This window comes from Chrysochloris asiatica, unplaced genomic scaffold, assembly GCF_000296735.1.
Source record: "Chrysochloris asiatica unplaced genomic scaffold, ChrAsi1.0 scaffold00012, whole genome shotgun sequence".
Classification (NCBI taxonomy): Eukaryota; Metazoa; Chordata; class Mammalia; order Afrosoricida; family Chrysochloridae; genus Chrysochloris; species Chrysochloris asiatica.
Genome location: NW_006408530.1, coordinates 31,616,952 through 31,637,855, shown reverse-complemented (window position 1 = coordinate 31,637,855; position 20,904 = coordinate 31,616,952). Strand labels below are relative to the sequence as shown.

Below are 20,904 nucleotides of genomic sequence, written 5' to 3'. Positions count from 1 at the left end.
ATTGAGTGAACCCATAACAAGAAAACAAAAGAAATTCTGGCTTACCTAAGGGTTTTCAAAACTGCATTTATATAGCAGGAACGAAAACCAAATTAGGAATCACAATCCTGACAGCCCACATCTGTTTCTAACTACTGCTTGGCATATCACTTAAAACCCTTGGGTTTCTCTTTGTAGTTGTTGTTAAATGCCATCAAGTCGGTTCTGACTCAGCAACCTTGCATAGTTTCTGAGGAGTGGCTGGTGGGTTTGAACTGCCGACCTTGTAGTTCAAATCGACCTTGTGGTTGAGTGCTTATCCTGCAGCACCACACCAGGACTCCGAAACAAATGCCATTGGCATGTATCAAAATAACACCTTCGGTTTCAGTGTGCTCACTTTAAAAGTAGGGGGATTTTACCATTATTGTTTCTTGAAACCTCTTTGTGCTTCAGAATTCCTTGATTCTGTTTGTGTATCTCATGTGAGCCATTTTTAGATTCACAGAGGTGGGATAGACTACTAGAGAATTGGTCTGCAATATCTTAGCAATTTATTATCGACAGCTGGAGTCATGCATGCTACTGTTTCAGAGTATCTAGTTACTTCCTAGTTGCAGTAACAGAAATGATTCATAAAATTTGCAACTTGAATACAATAAAGTATGTTATATATAAAGAGAATGAACTATAAAGAAACTTTTCCTGCAGGTAGTAATTATAGAAAAAATTGTGGGTTTGTGAAGCCTTGGCTGTTTTCTATGTAGCTGCTTTCATTCTTATAACTCTTTTGCAAAGTTTGCAGCTTCACCATATATGTTTAAATACTTGGCACTAATTTGCCTTGTTCCTGAGCTGTTGGATTCGGGGCCGTAGCACTGTCTGAGAGGTTTCCATTTCTCACAGTGAACCGGTCTCTTTTTCAGCTGCTTCCTGGCTTCTTTTTTATTCAGGGTTCCACTGCCCTTATTTTTTTTTTTTTTTTTTTTAAGAGCTGTATTAAGGTATTAACATTTGCTGATATTTTCCATTAATTGTAATGCCTTTTAATAATGCATCATAGCACAGAAATAGGTATTTGAATTTAAATGTCACCTTTGGCTTAATCTAATTTGCCTTTTAAAAATTTTGTGAAAGCTATTGCTCGAATTTTTTTTCCAAATCAGATCAGTTTGTTTAATATCTAAATGTTTGATATCTTAAGCATGCCAAACTCATTAGCAAAAGTTAAATTTATCTCTTTTCTTCTTGCTGCGTAGCTTTAAAACGAGCCGTCAAATGAACCTAACCATACCTAAAACTACTTTGGTTCCTCAAAAAAGAAAAACAAAAAAATAATTCATTGTCAGTGAGTTGATTACAACTCATGGTAACCCTCTGTGTTACAGAATAAAACTGAGCTTCATAAGATTTTCTTGTATAAAATCTTTGTTAGCAGATCGCAAGACCATTCTTTGGCAGCACTATACTGCACGGGTTCAAACTGCCAACTTTGGGTTAGTAGCCAACCACAAACTGTATACCACCCAGAGACTTCACTGGTGTGACTCAAGTTTTTGTTGTTGTTGTTACCATTCGCAGTACTGTATGCCTTTGTAAGGTCAAAATTACTCTGTGAAATTAAACATAATTTTATTTATGTTACCAATAGATACATTTTTAAAATAGGTATAAGTTATGTCTTCAGTTTTAGCTTTGCTAATAAATGTAACCTACAGTTATAAATTAAGTTTTGTTAGCAGATTATAATAGAGTACTGGCAAGCTACTCCATAGGAGGAACATTTTAGGATAAGTCATCTGTAAAATTCTAACAATTAGACGAATCAGAGTGTAAAGGCAAGAAATTAAGAAATGGCTCTATTTGGGGAAACAGGAGAGGGGAGGGATTTAACTACATCAAAAGGACACAGAATGAGAAATTTTCTTCACAGGCAATTTTTGACCCAAGTGATAGAAATTTTGTTCTTGGATTACTAAACTAGGTGGTGGCTCTGGCTACCCATGTTTTTATACTGATTCTGTGAGCATTTCCTAGTAAATTGTCTGAGCAGCACAGATCCGGACAGTATGTAATACCTACAAATCCACCCATCCCCTGTGCCCTGCTCTGTTAATCTGCTGGCAACTGAAATCTGGAGCCAAAAGTATCTGGTAAGTAAGCACTTAACTCATAGACTTCCATCAGGTAGTCATTTAAATAGCTAGGAGCTGTAATCTGTGTGTGGCTCTTTTAAAATTAGGATTGCTCTATGTGTGATATTTAATTTGGGCAAAGGAATAGGAGAGCAGGAGGGGATAGAGAGAGGTTAATGGAGATGTGATATGTACACTGTCGTCTTCCATTAAAAGGGGCTAGCCTTGAATTTTCCTGCCCATTAAACTAGCACCCAAAATGTAAGACAGGCCAGGGCAGTAAGCTTGAAATTTTGATTTGGGAATACTTCTCCTAAATTGTTTTACAGGTATCTAGTTGGAAATAAATTTAGAGTTCTCAAAATGGCTCTTTAAAAGGAAAAAACAAAAACAGTACCCTTTACAGACCTTTCGCTGTTCCAAGTTCAGTCTTGAAAAAAATAATAATATTGGTGTAAACAGTTCTTTAATATTTTAGATTATTTTTCTGATTACATATAATGCTTTCATTTATTTAAATTTCTTTCCTTTGATACAGATGCTTGCTTGTTTGTCACTTTCATGAAGTAAAACTAGCCTATTAATAGCCCGTGCAATACTTTCTGCTGAACACTGAATTTCCTTTGTGCTCTGTTAAAGTGAAACTGAGTTAAAAATAGAATTTTCTTCGTAGCCCTCCAGGGAAGTGCCTGAGCCATCGATTTATATTGTCCTAGTTTTCTCAGCTTGCAAAATTGATTGTGCTTTCTTCCCTTGGAACGTGCTGGGAGAAATGGGATAATATTACAACAATGCAACCTTTTAACAAAGTAGATGACCATGTAAAACAGCACCTATATTGAGAATATGGGTGTCTATCCTATTGTTTTGTTTTGTTTTTTGAACTCCAGTGGTGCAGTGGCAGTTCAAGCTCACCAGCCGCTCCTTAAAAACCTATGTTGTGGTGTGCTGTCGAATCAGTTCTAACCCATAGCGATCCTGTATAGGGTTTCCGAGAAGCGACTGGTGAGCTTGAGATGCTGACCTTGTGGCTCAACCAACTTTGCAGTCCAGTGTATTAACCCTCATTGCCACACCAGGACTCCTATACCAGGGTCACAGTGGATCGGAACCGACTCAATGGCATTAAACAACAACAATCCTATTGTTTGGAGTCCTGATATAATGATGTAGGTTAGCGCACTGGACCACAGAGTTGGTTTGAACCACAACGTCTGAGGTTCAAGCTCGCCAGCCACGCCTCAGAAACCCTATACAAGGTCACTATGAGTTGAAACCAACTTGATACCACATAACAACAACAACAACAAAATCCTATGGTTTCCCACATTATTGATGTAATGTCTATAATAGATAACCTTGTTTTCCTCTAACTTCCAGATTAAATCCACATAAATTACAGGAAGGATTTTTTTTTTTTTTTCCTTTAATTTTCTCATATAACAGACATACTTTTTCATGAAAAAAGAACAGGGGAGGTGATAGCTCTGTTGGTGAAATATTGAGTGTTACGATACTGGAAGTATTCTTGCACCATTTTTAAAACCTAATGGTATTTTCATTCTCCAGGAATCTACTTTATCCTTCTTAACCCTGAACCTTCTCCCTCTTTTCCAGATCATTGGATTTTTTTCTCATTCTTGGCAGTCTTCAGACTATACTTTTGAAACTATCAGAACTGTGTTCCCCTCTTCCTTTTGAGTGAATCATTAAGGAATGAACCTGAACCACAGTTGCCACTTCTCTAATAAGTGCCACGCTTTATGTAACACTCACTGCTCAACAGTCTTTAAACAAAGGTTCAGAGGAATTTGTGAGCAGTTTCACCTGCTCTTTAAGATGACAATTCTGTTAAGTTACATAAGATGCGGTGTGTCTGTAATTACATGATCCCTTATTTTATGCTGATGCTAAATTATTCTGTTGATTATGTTGTCTTGCTAGACAATATTAAGGTTTTTATCTTTTACTCGATTATTAGCATAATTAATTATGAACAGTGCTTTCACTCACTATAAAGTATTATAAATATTAGCTAAATATTTATAGCTTTGCATATAACTGTAGTAGCTTTAGCCAACACAGATCCTACTCACTATCTTACTTTATTTGAAAAAACCCAATAATCTCCTAGTAGTTTAAGAATAATCTCCTAGTAGTTTAAGAACCTGCTACATGCCAAAATCATATGTTTTTAACAGATACTAGGTATTTGTTGTGATTACTGGGTTGAGTAGTCATGTATATTCTAAATTCTGGAAAAACTGCCCAATGCCAGTAGAGCAGCCCTCCTGGAGTACTAGTCATACAGACTATCTAATGTTAACTGATGCTTTCAGTTGTGACAGGCTTTGCAAGGCTCCTTAGGCAACCTGAAAGCTTCCTATACAATATCGTTCATAAGCAGTCCTGGTAGGTTTTTCTGCCTCGGATGTAATCATGAATGGAAAGCTCCTCAGTGTTTAGGAAGGAGCCATTGCTTCACAAAACCTCAAGACTTCAGCCATGAAACAGAACCAGTCCCCCTTTGTACTCAGGTTAACACTGGGCATTGTCCCACCAAGTGAAGACTGGCTTCTTGGCAAAGCTACCTGATTTTGTGGTAAAGAGAGCTGACGTCTGAGAAATCTGAAAGCATAACTTCAGTTAGTTCATGGAAGTTCTACTAGCGAAATCTTTGGAGACTCATTGGGAATATGGCAACAGAGTGTACATTTTGAGCAAAAACAACCTTTAAAACAAAGCTAAAAACCAAGAGGAACATTGCAGATTGACATGAAAAGACAGAACAGAGGGACCAAGGACCCCAAAATACATCAATCACCATTTGAGCTTCTTCTTCCCCAGCATGTTCTATCCATGTGGAATCTAGTCTCAATAGAGCAAGGGAGTGAAACCTTGAAATCTAGTGGTCACAAACCATGTTGTACAAGTAAGCAAGAACCTTCCCCAGGAAGAGGATATTATGGGCTGGTCATATATTATAAACTGTTTGCACTTAAGCCTTTATTTAGGCCCAGTTCATATAGTTACCATTAGGTCTTAACTGTTCAGCAATCTTTTACCGGGATGCCAGTTTTGTTTAACTGTGCTTATACTCATAAATGGACTACTTGTGTGGCTCTGTAGGATCAGCATTGGATTGTGAACCACAGGTTGGCAGTCCAAACTCACCAGCTGCTCCTCAGAAACTATGAGTCCAAACTGTCTCCATGGCACTTTAACAACAACAGTATTCACAAATAATCTTCAGTTCACATGAAATGCTTTCTGGTTGATTGACTATATTTACAATACTTATCTGATTAAGTTTGTATTAAAATTAAATTAGGTCTATTAGAAATTAGGATATATTTAAAAGACAGTAAAAGTCTTCATAATAACCAAAATTTTCCGAAAATGTAAGGAGGCCAGAAGTTTAGTGTTCAACTTATCTGAGCAATTTACTGTAATACTCTTCTACTTCAGCATTGGTCCCTGAAAAGTCTTTCTAATGCAAACTTGTGAATTAGACTGTGGTCTTCAAATCCTAGTTACACCACTTAACACCTGGTGGCCTTGGACAAGTTGTGAATTCCTCTGTGCCTTTGTTTCTTTGTCTGAAAAGTGAAGTTATTTATGCTTGTTTCATAAATTTGTACGCACTAAACTAGGTGTGACATATGTGAAGTGCTGAGAATCATGCCTTTGTTGTTAGGTGCCATTGAGTCGGTACCAACCTAAAGCGACCTTATTATGCACAGCAAAACAAAACACTATCGGATCCTGGGCCAGCCTCGCTACTGTTGCCACGTGTGAGTCCATCGATGCTGGCACTTGGCCTATCCATCTCATTGGGGGTCTTCCTCTTTTTCTCTGACCTTCGACCTTGCCAAACATGATATCCTTCTCCAATGACGGGTCCCTCCTGGCAGTATGTCCAAAGTATGAGAGACATAGTTTGGCCATCTTGGCCTCCAAGGAGCACTCTGGCTGCACTTCTTCTAAAATGAATCTATTGGTTCTTTTGGCAGCCCCTGGCACTTTCAATATTCTCGTCTAACACCATAACTCAACAGCATCAATTCTTCTACAGTCTTGTTTATTCACTGTCTAGCTTTCGCATGCATATGAGGTTATTGAAAATACTGTGGCTTAGGTCAGGCACACCTTAGTCATCAAACTGACATCTTTGCTCTTTAACACTTTCAAAAGGTCTTGTGAAGCAAATTTTTCCAAAGCAATACGTCATTAGATTTCTTGACTGCTGCTTCCATGAGTGTTAATAGTTGAGCCAAGAAAAATGAAATCCTTGATAACTTCAATCTTTTCTCCATTGATAAGAATGTTGTTTATTGGTCCAATGGTGAGGATTTTTGTTTTCTTTACATTGAGATGTAATCCATATAGAAAGCTGTGCTCTTTGATCTTCATCAGTAAATGTTTAAAGTCCTCTTCACTTTCAGCAAGCAAAGTTGTATCATCTGCATATTGCAGGTTGTTAGTAGTCTTCCTCCATTCCTGATGCCATGTTTTTCTTCATAGAACCAAGTTTCTCAGATTATTTGCTCAGCATACAGGTTGAATAAGTATGGTGAAAGAATACAACCTTGTCGTACACCTTTCTTAATTTTAAACCATTCAGAGACTCGTGCCTACAACCTAATAAATGTTATGTGAGTGTTAGCTATTAATGCTGTCTTGTGCCATCAAAGAAATGATGATGACAGTTTTCTAAATGAAAACCTATAGAAATTTGGGATGAATTTGTTTTTGGACTGATTTCCAGAGCAGATTCAGGAAACTGACATATTTTATCCTAAAATATTTAGTGTTTTTAATGGGATTTTTTCTTTTTAAGTTCTTCATACAAGCCTTCTTCTTTAAAGTGCAGTAGAGGATTCAAGTATAGCTCTTTTCTCATCTTTTGATTACTAAGCATTCTAAATTTGTTTTGAGAAATTTTACTTAAGTATTTCCTTCTTATAGTAATATAAAATCCCTGTGTATCAAACATGGAAATATGTTGATCATATAACATTATCCTGAAAAGCTTTTGAAACCATGTGTGTCATATGATCCCATCATTGTAAATAATGTAAATCATTATATACATTTTTATCTATACATAGTAAATAAGGCTAGCCATATACACAGCATGTAAATAGTGATCATCTATAAATTATTTTCTTTGTAAGTTTTTTCTTCCATAATGACTTTTTTATTATGCTTTCCTAATTATCTACTATGAATTTCTATTTTATAATTAAATAAGAGTTTTTTAAAAGTGTTTTTAAAGTCTTTTTTAAGAAATATCCAGATCTTTTCATTTCAAACTTTACATATTGTATATAAACTAGAGCAGTTATATGTTCTTCCTTATGAAAGCAATTTTTAGATGAATTATGTAAAACCTGTGACTCAGCTACTATAAAGTTTTTTAGGAGAGGCTTAATGAATGAGTGACTCATGGATTCCAGACTAATATGCTTTATGTTTATGGGATCAAGTTACATTTTAATGAAAAGACAATTCTATTCATTTAGCTTTACTATAAGCATATTTCCTTCAAACTTAAATTTAGCTTTTGCTTTCAGAAGCCATTGATTAAACTTGGGTGGTGAGATAGCCTCATGGGGTTAATCATGTAAACTCTTCACACCTTGTCTTTCTTTAGCTCTCCATACATAGTTAGCATTTGGTCTAACTGTTTAACAGCCTTTCATCATGCTTTATTACACTCACCAAACCAAACCACTGCCAGCAATTCAATTCCAGCTCATAGTGACAGAGTGCTAGTGGTGGTGGTTATGTGCCATGGATTTAGTTCTGCCTCACAGAGACCCTGCATAGGGTTTCCAAGGCTGTAAATCTTTACAGGAGCAGAAAGCCTTGTCTTTATAATTCTAGTCCAATAGGCTTTACAAAGCTGAAATCTTTTTAGAAGCGGACTGCCACATCTTTCTCACACAGAGCCGCTAGTGAGTTCAAGCCACTGACCTTTTGGTTAGCAGCCACATGCTTAACTGAGTGCACCAACAGGGTTCCTTCTTGTGCCACAGTAACCTTCCATTTAAATAAACAGGGTTTCCTGGTTGAAACTTAGCACATAGAAACCTGCTAGTTTGGAGTAGAAGTCCATGAGTCAGAATCATCTCAGTGGCAGCTAACCTCTATGTGTTATTCTGGCTTCATTCTGTTCATGTTTTTTCCTGTTGTTTATTCAGCAAGTATAAAAATTAAGTGCCTACTTTTTAGCTTAGCTATGTGGTAGCTATTGCTGGTTAAATATTTTTGTTTGTAACGAAGGAATTGAAAGTTTCTACTGTGAAGAGCTCATCTTTTCAGTTTGTTTGTTTTCCCATAAAAAGCATACACAAACCAGGAGAGAAGAAAAAGTTTTGAGATATAAGAGATATGGAATAAGGGAATGACTAAAATTATGAGGGATTGCTATGAAAGAGCTTCTTAGGGAAGATATGTTCTTTTAAAGTGTTTGACACTCTTAGTTTTTAATAGCTCCGTAGCGTAGTGGTTACGAATCGGGCTGCGAACCTTAAAGTCAGCGGTTCGAAACTACCAGCCGCTCCGCGGGAGAAAGATGAGGCTTTCTACTCCCGTAAAGATTTACACCCTCGGAAACCCTGTACAGGGTCGCTATGGGTCGGAACCGACTCGACGGCACTTAACAACAACAACAACAACCGAGCCTTTTGTTGTTTAAGAACATGCTTCCAGTTTTTTTATGCAGTTTCTGAGTGAAATACTAATGTTAGTGATTTTTCTACTTTCATAATCTGGAAGTTTCTAATATTTTTCACCACTTTTCTTGGAAAACTTGATTCTCCACCTTTTTCTTCCATATTCCTCTCTCACATACTCTATATCCGGCCACCCTTAACTCTTTCCTGTTCCTCAAGCATACTCTTTTTTAAAAAACCACTTCCCAACGCTTTACCGTTTCCTGGAGTGTTTTCCTTTTTCTTTAAGAACAATCTCTGTTAATATAAGTCAGGATGAATTCCTCCCTTAGTTTTATAGTCTCTTTACACGACTGTTGTCATATGTGTCTACATTACCCAGTGGGCACATCCTGGGCTCACACTGTCCTTTTTATCACCCTGCCTTATGTAACAAATGACCAGGTGCTGGGGTCCATTGATGCCTTTTCAGAACATACCCAGTGTCTGCATGAACATGCAGTCTTTTCTCCTTGCTCGCAGTTGTTATTTTCTACCACTGCTGCAAAATCATAGACACTTTTAATTCAAAAATATCAAACTCTGAAACGATTGTTTATAGACATACCCTCTATATAGGTCTATACACTTCTGAAGATAGTGTTTTCCATCTCTACAACCCTTCCCCAGAGAATTCTTCCTCGATTTACCATGTCAAAACAACAGTTTTGGCATCTTCAATTGACTCTAATTGTATTCTTCTGAAATGTTCTTTGAGTTTTGGGATCAAAAACAAGTCGTAAGGAGCAAGATCAGGACTGTATGGTGGATGGAATAAGATTTCCCAATGAAATTCTTGTTACACAGCACTTGCTACCATCAAAGCAGATGCTTTGTAATGGCAAAACAGTTCCTCAGTGCAACTTTTCTGGCCCTTTTCTTTAGAGAAGGTTAATGTTACAAATCCGTTTTGACAAATCAGTTTTCTTTTAAAACTTCTTCATAATAAGTTCCAGTGATTGTCATGTGTTCTTTGAGAAAATGTCTTAAATTTACTCCTTTGTGACATTACATTGAGGGCATTGCAATTAAGATGAAACAAAATGTGTGATTTGCTCAGTGTTAAACTGAAGATCTTCTCTGTAAACCTTCACTTAATTCAGAATAAAATGGTTTTTTAAAATAATTATCCCTTGGGAATAAAAAAGAAAATAGTTGTTATAATCTTCTGGGCTTGAATTGAACTGGCCCAGTAGATCCCTTTGGAAACCACTATTTTCATTGGACATATTTTTCTCAAAGGCAACTTAATGAGTCTAGGACAAGTGTAGTATTGAGAGAGCTTGTCTGCAGCCATGAAGTGATCCTAGAGATATGTTTAAACACGAACTGGTACCCCAGTAGCAAAAATTTTTATACTTAACCTTGTATAATGTCAGAGAGAATACTGAACTCCAAAAAGAATTATAGGATTAGGTTCTTGTGAGCTTCTGGCCACATTTTTGTCAACCAATCATTCTTTAAAGACACACTCTTTAACATATATTGTTGATTCACTAACATTGAATTCAGAGCCAACAACATGGTTATTCCTGTCTGAACAAACCTTATCTTAAACACACTTATTTTCTCCATAAAGCACATCACCGCCCTCTTGTGAAGATTAGACAGCACTTCAGCACTGTAGTTGGGGCCCCTTTAAGCAGCTAAATCAACAAAAACCACAAAAGTACCTAAAGCATCGCTAACTGTACTGCCAAAAAAACTCTCATTTACACTATGAGAGGTGAAAGGAGACGGTAGAGTGCCATCTTGTTCAAACTCTGCTAGGTTTGTATTGGACATTCAGATTATTCTACATCTGCCCACAAACCAGAAATAACCCAATACTACTGCCATCATGTCAACTCCAACTCTGTAGCATTTCCAAGGCTGTAAATCTGCATGGGAGCAGAAAGCCTCATCTTTTCCCCATGGAGCAGGTAGTGGTTTTGAACTGTTGACATTGCAATTTGCAGCCCAGTGCTTATTGTACAATACCACCAGGTCTGAGCACAAAAATACTGATTTGGGGATTACAGATAAATGTTAAAAAGCAGGCAGATTTGCACATACAGAATCCATGATTAATGAATATTGACTATATGTGCATATGGCAGTGGTAGGCATGGATTTGTTTTTTATACAAATTAGATTGCTTGAAGACATCTAAAATACCATTTGAAATTTACTGATGCAGATTCCATGGTATAATGTCCAGGTGACCTTATATTAGACTAGAGTGACACAGAATCTATAGTACTTATTCAAACTTTATGTTACACATTATTTTCATGAGAAAATATTAGGCAAGAGGCTTTCCAAGGTATGTCTCCACAAATTGGTAAATTTGGATGAAGAAAATGCCACCTAAGCTGGCAACTTTTTCAGTGCTTCATTTCAAAGTCTCACTATCTTGAATACTTCTTGAATAAACTGCAAGAATACTATACAAAACACTAAGTTTCTATGGGAAGTATGACTGAGTCAGAGTCTAATTATAAAGTCCAATTTTTTTTTTTCCACCTTTGTGAAGGAAGCATAATGCTGACAAATCCGTTTTGCAAGAAGTTGTTTTCTCAGTTTACAGAGAACTGAATCATTTCTGACTTTTCAGTCTGTGCTTGGGTTTGGAAGGGCATGTTTATTTCCCTGCATAAGAAAAGGGTCTCATTCCACATCCCATTTTCATTCATGTCCTTTCTTTTCCTATGGACGGAAATAGGTCAGTGTATGCTTTGATGGTATTTGCTATTTGGAGTATGAACTTGAAATGCCTGTCATTTGATTCATTCAAAACAGGGCTGGATGTTGTTGTCATTAAGTGGCATGAAGTCTGTTCACACTCTTAGTGACCTTCTGTGGAGCAACTAGTGAGCTTGAACCACTGACCTTGTGGCTGAAACTGACTTTACAATCCAGCTCATTAACCTGTAGCACCACACCAGGACTCCTGATAGGTTGTTAATCCTTAGCATAAAGAGCAAGTTTGCTCTGCTGTCTTCCGTTAACCAGCATACCATTTCCAGAGCCATAAAAAATTCACAAGTGGGGTTTCACAGATTGCATATCATCAATCACTTTATTACAACAAAGGACTTAAATATACAATGTTTGTACAAAAATTTAGATTGTTAAATCATCTGAACGAGGGTCATAAAGCAAAGTTAACAGAAATAGCATTATATTATAACACCTTCCACTGGTAAAGATTTCAGTTTAACTAGATTTTTACTTAGTTGTTGTTTATATGTTGCTTAGTTGCCAGATACACTTCTTGCTTTTAATCTTTAGAGAAGGTTAATGTTACATTATATTCATTTATGTAATCACTGAACCAAACTGATTCATTGGAGATGCTAGACAATTATAGTGATGCTTCTGCCTACAAAAAGATTGAAGTTGTCAAAGACTTCATTTTTCTTGGAACACCCATCAACACTCATGGAAGCAGCAGCCAGGAAATCAAACTACGTATTGCATTAGACAACTCTGCTGCACAATACCTTTTTTAAGTGTTGAAGAGCAAAAAAAGAGTTGATGTAGGTTTGCCTGACCCAAGCCATGGTATTTTCATTAACCTTTCTACTCCCGTAAAGATTTACACCCTCGGAAACCCTGTACAGGGTCGCTATGGGTCGGACCCGACTCGACGGCACACAACAACAACAACAACATGCATGTGAAAGTTGGACAGTGAATAAGGAAGGTTGTAGAAGAATTGATGCATTTGAGTTATGGTGTTGGAGAAGAATACTGAAAGTACCATGGGCTGCCAGTAGAACCAGCAGATCTGTGTTGGAAGAAGTGCAACCAGAGTGCTCCTTAGAGGCCAGGATAGCCAAACTTTATCTCTCATACTTTGGACATATTGTCTAGACAGACCAGTCACTGGAGATGGATATCATGTTTGATAAGGTGGAGGGTCAGAGGAAAAGAGGAAGATTCCCAGCGAGATGGATTGGCAAAGTGGCAGCATCAATGGACTCAAGCATGGTAACAATAGTGAGGTTCGCCCAGGACCAGGCAGTGTGTCATTCGGTTGTGTATAGGGTCGTTGTGAGTCAGTACCAACTAGATGGCACCTAACAATAGTAACAACTACCTACAATTAATACCTGAGATAGGATCTTTGCTGTTTCTGTTGGTTAAGGGATTCATAAGAATGTCCCTGAAAACCTGCGTTTAAAGATTATTATTGTTGTTATTACTGTCAAGTCATTTCCAACTCATGGCAAACCTACATGTGCAGAGTAGAACTGAACCTGGAGTTTTCAAAGCTGTGGCCAGTCTTCCATGGGCATCGGGGTGGGTTCAAACCACTACCCTTGCAGCTAGTAGTCAGACACCGCTCAAGGACACCACTTAAAGGGTTAAAAGCTAAAATGCCATCAAGTCATTTCTGACTCAAAGTGACCCTACATAGCAGAGATGGGAACATCCAACCTGGAAGCCGTATTAGGCCTGTGAAATCATTTGGTCTGGCCCTGACAAAGCAGCCATAGTTCCAGCCATCACATTAGGGTAGAGTTAATTAAATGTTTGCCCAAACATAGCAGGCTAATTTTTAAGTTGATACGTTTTTATGGCCCGTGAATGATGTTATAAATTTTGGCAGAAAAAAGATAACCCCTGCTATGTATGGTTCCCTCAACTGTAAATCTTTGTAGAACCAGACAGCGTCATCTTTCACCCGAGGAACATTGGTGGATATGAACTAATGACTTTGCAATTAGCAACCCAAGTTAGCTTTATCCTAAAGCACCTCTGTGGCTGCTTATGTATAAGATTGGTGCTGTTGGATAAGCACTGGACTGCTAACCACACGATTGGCAGTTCAGATCCACCAGCCACTCCTTAGAAACCCTACTCTGGGTCATTATGAGTTGGAACCAACTCAGTGACATTTAATTTAACAACAACTACAAAAAAAGTTAACTTTATGATATCAGAGAAATCATTTCTCTCACCTTCAGTTGTTGAATTATGTGTAGTTTTGTTAGGTGCTGCTAAGTCAGTTCCTACTCATAGTGATCCTCTGTACAACTGAATGAAACACTGCCTAGTCTTGCATCATCCTCACAATAATTGTGATGCTAGAGCCCATTTTTGCCACCACTGTGTTCATCCATCTTGTTGAGGGTCTTCCTCTTTTTTGTTGACTCTCCACTTGGCCAAAGGAGCTCTGGTAGCATAGTGGTTATGAATCGGGCTGAGAACCTTAAGGTCAGCAGTACAAAATTACAAGCTATTCCATGGGAGAAAGATGAGGCTTTCTGCTCCCATAAAGATTTACAGCCTTGGAAACCCTGTACAGGGTCGCTATGAGTCGGAACCGACTCCACGGTGCATTACCACTCCCACCATTCCACTTTGCCAAGCATGGTGTCCTTCTCCAGGGAATGGTCCCTCTTGACAACCTGTCCAAAGTATAAAGTTCATATCTTGCCATCCTGACTCCTTAGGAAATTTAGGCTATAATTCTCCAAGATATAATAGTTCGTTTTCAGCATTCTACACTAGCACCATAATTCAACTGCATCGATTCTTTTATAGTATTTCTTTTATTGTCCAACTTCCACATGCATATGAGGCAGTTGGAAATACCATGACTTGGTTCAGGTACACCTTAGTCCTCAAAGTGACATCTCTGTTCTTGAGCACTTTAAGGAGGTCTTTGGTAGCAGATTGCCCAATGCAGTAGTACATTGTTTGTGGTGTTTATAGCTCAGTTCATCTTTGCAAAGACTCTTAAAATAGCATCTCAAGCTAGGTAATAACATTTATCCAAATTTGGGGTTTGTTTATTGTAATATTCCCCACCTTCAGAATTTGTGATAGCTTCTAATTTGCATAAAATTTGAATTGGTTGACCTAACTAAATTCTCATAGAATGTGGAAGCAAAATAGAATTTATATTTACTACTCATAGCTTAAGAACCTTGGTGGTACAGTGGTTAACTATAACCAAAATGTCAGCAGTTATAACCCACCAGCCACAACATGGGAGAAAGATGTTGCTGTCTGTTTCTGTAAAGATTAACCACCTTGGACAGTTTGGGGGGCAGTTCTGCTGTGTTCTGTCAGGTAGCTATGAGTCAGAGTCAACTCGAGAACAATGGAAACGCAAATCTTATCATTGTAGACTTTTATTTAGTTATGTGATAAAATCACTTGGTAAAAATAGTACCAATAGTGTCTTCTGCTTAGGGACATTTGCCTCTTAGGTGCTTAATTTGAGACTTTGGGTAGAATTTACTTAATCTCTCTGAGGATCTATGAATTTAACTTAGTATGATGAGGAAATGATATAAAAAGTAATTTAAGTAACTCCACAATCCTACTGTAAGGATTCATATCTTAATGTTGCTTTTTAAACATCTAATTTAAAACTGGTTCCTTCTTCAACACCCTGCCCTTTTGTGTGTGTCCAGGACCAATTTCTTGGGAATGTAGCCCCTGCAGCCTCCAAGGACCTCATGCTTGTTTAATGTTCTGCTCTTACTGTCTTGAAATCCTCAATTTTGACTAAGAGACCATCTATTTCCCTTTGTACTGGGCTCTGCAAGCTGTGTAGCAGGCCCTCTGAAACAACTTGTCAGAACAGATTCACCTTTAGTAGTTATTATCCTGTGTAAACCAGGACTTCAGACCAAATTGTCCAAACCAGATTTTCCTGGTTTAGTCATTGCCAATGAAACAAAACCAGATTGGACCCAAATTTGTAAAATGTGAGTGTCTCAGAACAATAACTGATTGGGGGAAAATTATGCATTAACACCTTGCTAGAAACTTAATCTCCCTCTTAGAAAACAAGGGCAGAATGCTTATTACACAGCAACTAAATTTCTTGCCTGGCACAGTCAGAAACAGCAGTGTCCAACTCCGAGATAGATGGTGGCAGACCCAGCAACTTTGAGTGTGTTCCTGGTAATGAGCCAGTCTCCTGCATCCATCTCCTGAAAGGGCTCTAAGCCTTTTCTGAGTCTCCAATTCCATGGCTTCAACCTGTCCTTTCTCACATTCTGATTATCATTTTGGTATACCTACAATTTACAAATTTGGGTGGTTTCTAATTTCACTCGTTGCCCATGACTAAACCAGTATGAACCAGGTAGAAACCTGGCGCAAACTGAGTATATAGCCCTATAAATTTCCTCAACTTTGGAAGCATCAATATTTCTCTTTGTATGCAGATTTTATTTGAAAGTAGTTTTGAGAAAAATAATACAGCTGAAATAAATTGAAAGCAGGGTTTAACTTATTTTGTCATTACAGGTTATCAAGTTATGCCCAACCAGCAGCAAAACTACCAAGGAATAGTTGGAGTTCAGCAACCCCAGAATCAGAGCCTAGTCAGTAGCCAAGCCAACAACATTGGAAATCAGATTCAAGGAGTGGTCATCCCCTACCCTTCAGTGCCATCCTATCAGGTAGGTTGTTCTTACGTACTAAGTGTAGCTCTATGACACATCTTCTCTGCTTTTCATATAGGGAAATTTCTTTTAGAATATGTAACCTTTCAGTCATAAGAGTTCTGTTCGTCACTGTAGCTGCTTGTTTTCCTTATGTTATTGCTTTATTCATTTACTTTACTAAGCTTTAGATAAAAATACCAGAACCACATTGACATCAGCAAGTCAATGTTTGACATTGTCTGTTTCCACCTAAATAATCATAAAAGCAAGCATCTCTCCTTTGGAGGAGGAATAGGTTGAGATGGAAAATAAATCTGTGTGGAAGGCATTTGAAACATTGAGATATAGTATAGATCATAAATCATTATTTACACAATAGGAAAGATTGTTCCATGCTAGAACTGATTTTTTTTTTCAATCCTACCTCAACCCCAAAAAGGAATGAAATGACATGTATTAAAAATGTCATGAATTTAAATTTATACTTCTAAATTAGAACTATCTATTGCTTCATAAATAGTGTACTGTGACAGTGAATCAGCCACATTTCCAGAAATTTGTTTTAACTTCCTTTTCTTAATGCAGTAACTTGCAACATGGGTTTGTCTTGTTAGTCTCATTGTTTTCCAAAACTGAATCTATTAAGAAGTTTAAAGACTTCATTCATCTCAACAAAGTAAAAAAAACCTAGTTGGAAAGATTAAATATAAACATATTTTATCTGAACACATGTAAATACATTGGTAATAGTATGCAGGCCAATAACTGAGGGAATCATGAAGTAACAGATTAAGGACTTAAGACAGATATCTTCTGGGAAGATACAGATCACTATCTAGCTCTTAAAACAGGTGGAGAACGTCTAGCACACAGGCTATATGAGCCCAGGAAATCATGTGTAGCCCTGCCAAGGCAACTGCAAGTGGGACTCCAAATTCAATAACTCTGGGAGCTTTTTTCATAGCCACAGAAGTTTATATTAAGCAATGTTATAAATATCCAGGTGGCCCTTGGCAAAATGAAGGTTCCCGACCCTGTCTTAGGGGAGTCCTGGTGTGGCGCTGTGGGTTAATGAGTCAGACTTGCAGAGCCATTTGAACTGCAAGGTAGGAGGTTCAAGCTCACCAGCTGCTCCTTGGAAACCCTTACAGGGTCGCTATGGGTCGGAAATGACTCGACGGCACTATATAACAACATCAACCCCATCTTAAAAGAAAATTATGGGCATAAAATGATTGACATTCTGGGGAAGGCATAAAGATATGAGCAAAGGTACAAGCATATTCCATATAATTCCAGCATTTTAATTTGAAATGGATTGTCAGGCATTATTGAGCATTTAAGAGTATGCTTCGTTGTGAAACCCTATGAGAATGGTAAACAGCTGGGAGAAAAGAAAAATACTTCGTCAAAGGAGGTTTTGCATGTTTTTCTGTCCTACCCCATGCTTTTCTCTTCTTATCCTCTCCACTTAAGTCTTGGCACAGCAGACTTTGCCCTTCCTTTACTTCCCTCGTAGCCAGAAAGTAGACAAGATCAGTAGCACACCAGAAACGTTCCCTTCTGACATAGCCCTGATGGTGCCACCTCTTTTCAGCACACTCGGCACAATACTGGGTGCTAAACATCAGGTAAATAAGATCTGCCCTTGCTCTTGAGGGACTCAAAGACCAGTGAGAATAATGTAATTTTTAAATAAATGAGAGCATTATTAGTGCACTTTTAGGAAAAGAACTAAGATATTTAATATATTTCCAGGATAAGATAGGTGTTAAAATTTCTATAGCTTTGTTTTATTATTATTTACAAATTCCAAAGTATTTTCTCACAGTATTTTATGTAATCTTCCCATTGATGAATGACTGTGGGAAATGTTGCTCTGACCAAGAATGAATGACAGCCTGCTGTATACACCCTACACATTTGATGGACAGGCTAAGTGCTGATAAACATATAAGAAGTAAGCCAGGAAAATCATCTCTACGTATTAGGATGTATTTTGAAATAATGTTCCCTCTCTCTTACCCAGTAAGTCAGATCAATATTTTTTACTTGAGATAATTCAGTCAATGATAAAGTAATTAAAGAGATTGCTATGTATTTTTAAAAACTAGCTGCATTTCCGAAACATGTTATATTGGCCAGACTTAACAAGTTAATCATTAACATGCAAATCATAGAGCCACATGTCAAGAATGGTGAAGGAGTTAAAGAACTTAGGCTTAGGGTATGAATTTAGTTTCTGACTTTGCTGCTAACTAGGAAGAGTTCTGGTAGCGTACTGGTTACCAGTTGGGCTGCTAACCCCAGGGTGTCAGCAGTTCAAAACTACCAGATGTTACACAGGGGAAAGATGAGGCGTTCTGTTCCTGTAAAGAGTTAGGGTCTCAGAAACCCTGTGCAGGGTCGCTGTGAATAGAAACTGACTGCACAGCACCACCAACACCAGGAAGGGCTATATCATTAGGCAAGTTACTTAACCTCAGTTTCCCCACTTGTAAAATAGGGACAAGAAAAGTTTCTTAGGGTTATTATGAAACTTAATGAAAAAATACACATCAAGCACTTATTGTTAAGTGCAGACAAATCAATTCGGACCCATAGCGACCCTGTATAGGGTTTCCGAATGGCAGCTGGTGAGCTTGAACCGCTGACCTTGTTCAAATGGCTTTGCAATCTGGCGCATTTACTCACAGCGCCACACTGGGACTCCTTTAAACCCTTATTTATAGTAGTTGTTCTTTCTAGTTGCCATCAAGTCAGTTAGTTCTGAGTCATACCAACTCTGTGTAGGGTTTTTAATGAGTGGTGGGTGAGCTTGAGCCACCAACCTTGTGGTTCAAACCAACCTTGAAGTCCGCTGCGTTAACCCACAGTGCCACACCAGGACTCTGATTTATAATTGTAGTTAGCACTCAGTAGTGTTGTTATTGTTAAGTGCCATTGAGTCGGTCCCAACTTATAGCAGCCATGAGTATGGTTTCTGAAGAGCAGCTGATGATTTTGAACCACTGACCTTGGGGTTCAAACCGACCTTGCAGTTCAGTGCATTATCCTACTCAATAATAATGATCCTCACTATCATCACCATTAGTACTACTGCTACCATCTGCTATTATTACTAGCAACCTCATTGTCATCATTCCATCCTTCCAGAAGCTTCTACATTATCCTTATTTGCCAACATCATTGTACTCCAACTCTGGTACAGTGTCATATTTGTCAACTTAAGAACCCATTATGTCCTTGTGGTTTCTTGGCGAAAACTCAGAATCTCTGGGCTTGATCTTTGGAAATGTTCTTTCCCAGGATAGATACAATACCTCTGCAGCAGTGGAGGCAGTTTTCCGATGAGCGACTCCTTTGCTTACTGTCTCATAGGTATGTGATAGAACTGATTCCACATCTAGAGTTTGTAAATGCCAAAGCTCACACTTTTTTTAGATCTGTTGTTGTATGTAGCACAGTGTCTTCTTCACCTGAGTGTGGCGCTGTAGGATCAGCACTGGACTGCTGGTGGCTAGGTCGGCAGTTCAAACCCACCAGCTTCTCCTCAGAAACCCTATACAGGGTCGTTATGAGTTGGAGCCACTACGAGGGAGGGCACTTAACAACAGCAACCTGAGGTACAGTGCATTGCTCTTCCCATATCAGATGGTCATTCTTACTTGGTAACAGTTCCTTTTTTAAATTAGCCTTTAGTTAGGAACATAAGTCATACTGTTTTTATAATATAGTGCATCTAACCTACTGTACAATTGGTAAGTACTAGCCCAAAATAGCTGGCTCAGTGGTAGTACGATGGCTAGCTTATCAGAAAAGCCTATTGGTGCTTTCAGCTTACTCCTAACTGCTAAAACTTTTAAAGTTGAGGCTGGATACACTAACATATGCAAGGTTTTAAAGAAACTTTTTCCCTGTAAATTGTCTTTCAAAATTTTAGGTTTCACTGCCTCAAGGTTCTCAAGGAATTGCTCATCAGACTTACCAACAGCCTGTGATGTTCCCTAATCAGTCTAATCAAGGATCTGTGCCCACCACAGGAATGCCAGTTTACTATAGTGTCATTCCACCTGGTCAACAAAATAACTTAAGGTAAGTATCCTCTAGCACTTCCTTGTTTACTAGGATTATGGCCTTTTGCAAATTTTAAATTGTACTCTGAGACATTATGGTTCTGCATCATCCTCACAATTGTTGGCTCAAATATAACAACAAGGATGGCAAAGGACCGGGCAGTGTTTCATTCTGTTGTACATAGATAGGGCTGCTATGGGTCACAGTCCACTTTGACAGCCCTGACCCTAACCCCTCTCCCCCAATGACTGAACTTTCAGCCAAGTGATTGCCAGCAAGCGCTCTGCCATTGAGTTGAATCAGACCCGATAGAGCCAAGTAGAATTGTTCCCCGGGGTTCTAAGACTGTACATCTTTATGGGAACAGAAAACTTTATCTTTCTACCTTGGAGCAGCTCGTGGATTTGAACCACCAACCTTGTGATTAGCAGTCCAGTGCTTGATTGACGAAGGAGCCAGTGCCACCAAGGAAGTGGGAGGAGTGCTTTTACATTGTGGGGATTGTAGTCAGTTTCACAGAACAAAATTATCTGAATTATTCATTGGAAAACCAGTTTGCTCTGTAAACTTTCAGCCAAATCACAATAAAATGATACT

The 20,904-nt window shown here is 38.2% G+C and overlaps 1 protein-coding gene across 3 annotated transcripts in view; it reads left to right on the top strand.

Annotated features, from left to right (window-relative positions):
- R3HDM1 (R3H domain containing 1) overlaps positions 1–20,904 on the top strand; it is a 229,680-nt gene that overhangs the window by 164,501 nt on the left and 44,275 nt on the right. For all 3 annotated transcript variants that reach the window (XM_006834579.1, XM_006834580.1, XM_006834581.1), the window contains 2 exons: positions 16,091–16,245; positions 20,174–20,325. In XM_006834579.1, coding sequence (XP_006834642.1) covers positions 16,091–16,245; positions 20,174–20,325 — 307 coding nt within the window. The remainder of the gene's footprint in view (positions 1–16,090; positions 16,246–20,173; positions 20,326–20,904) is intronic.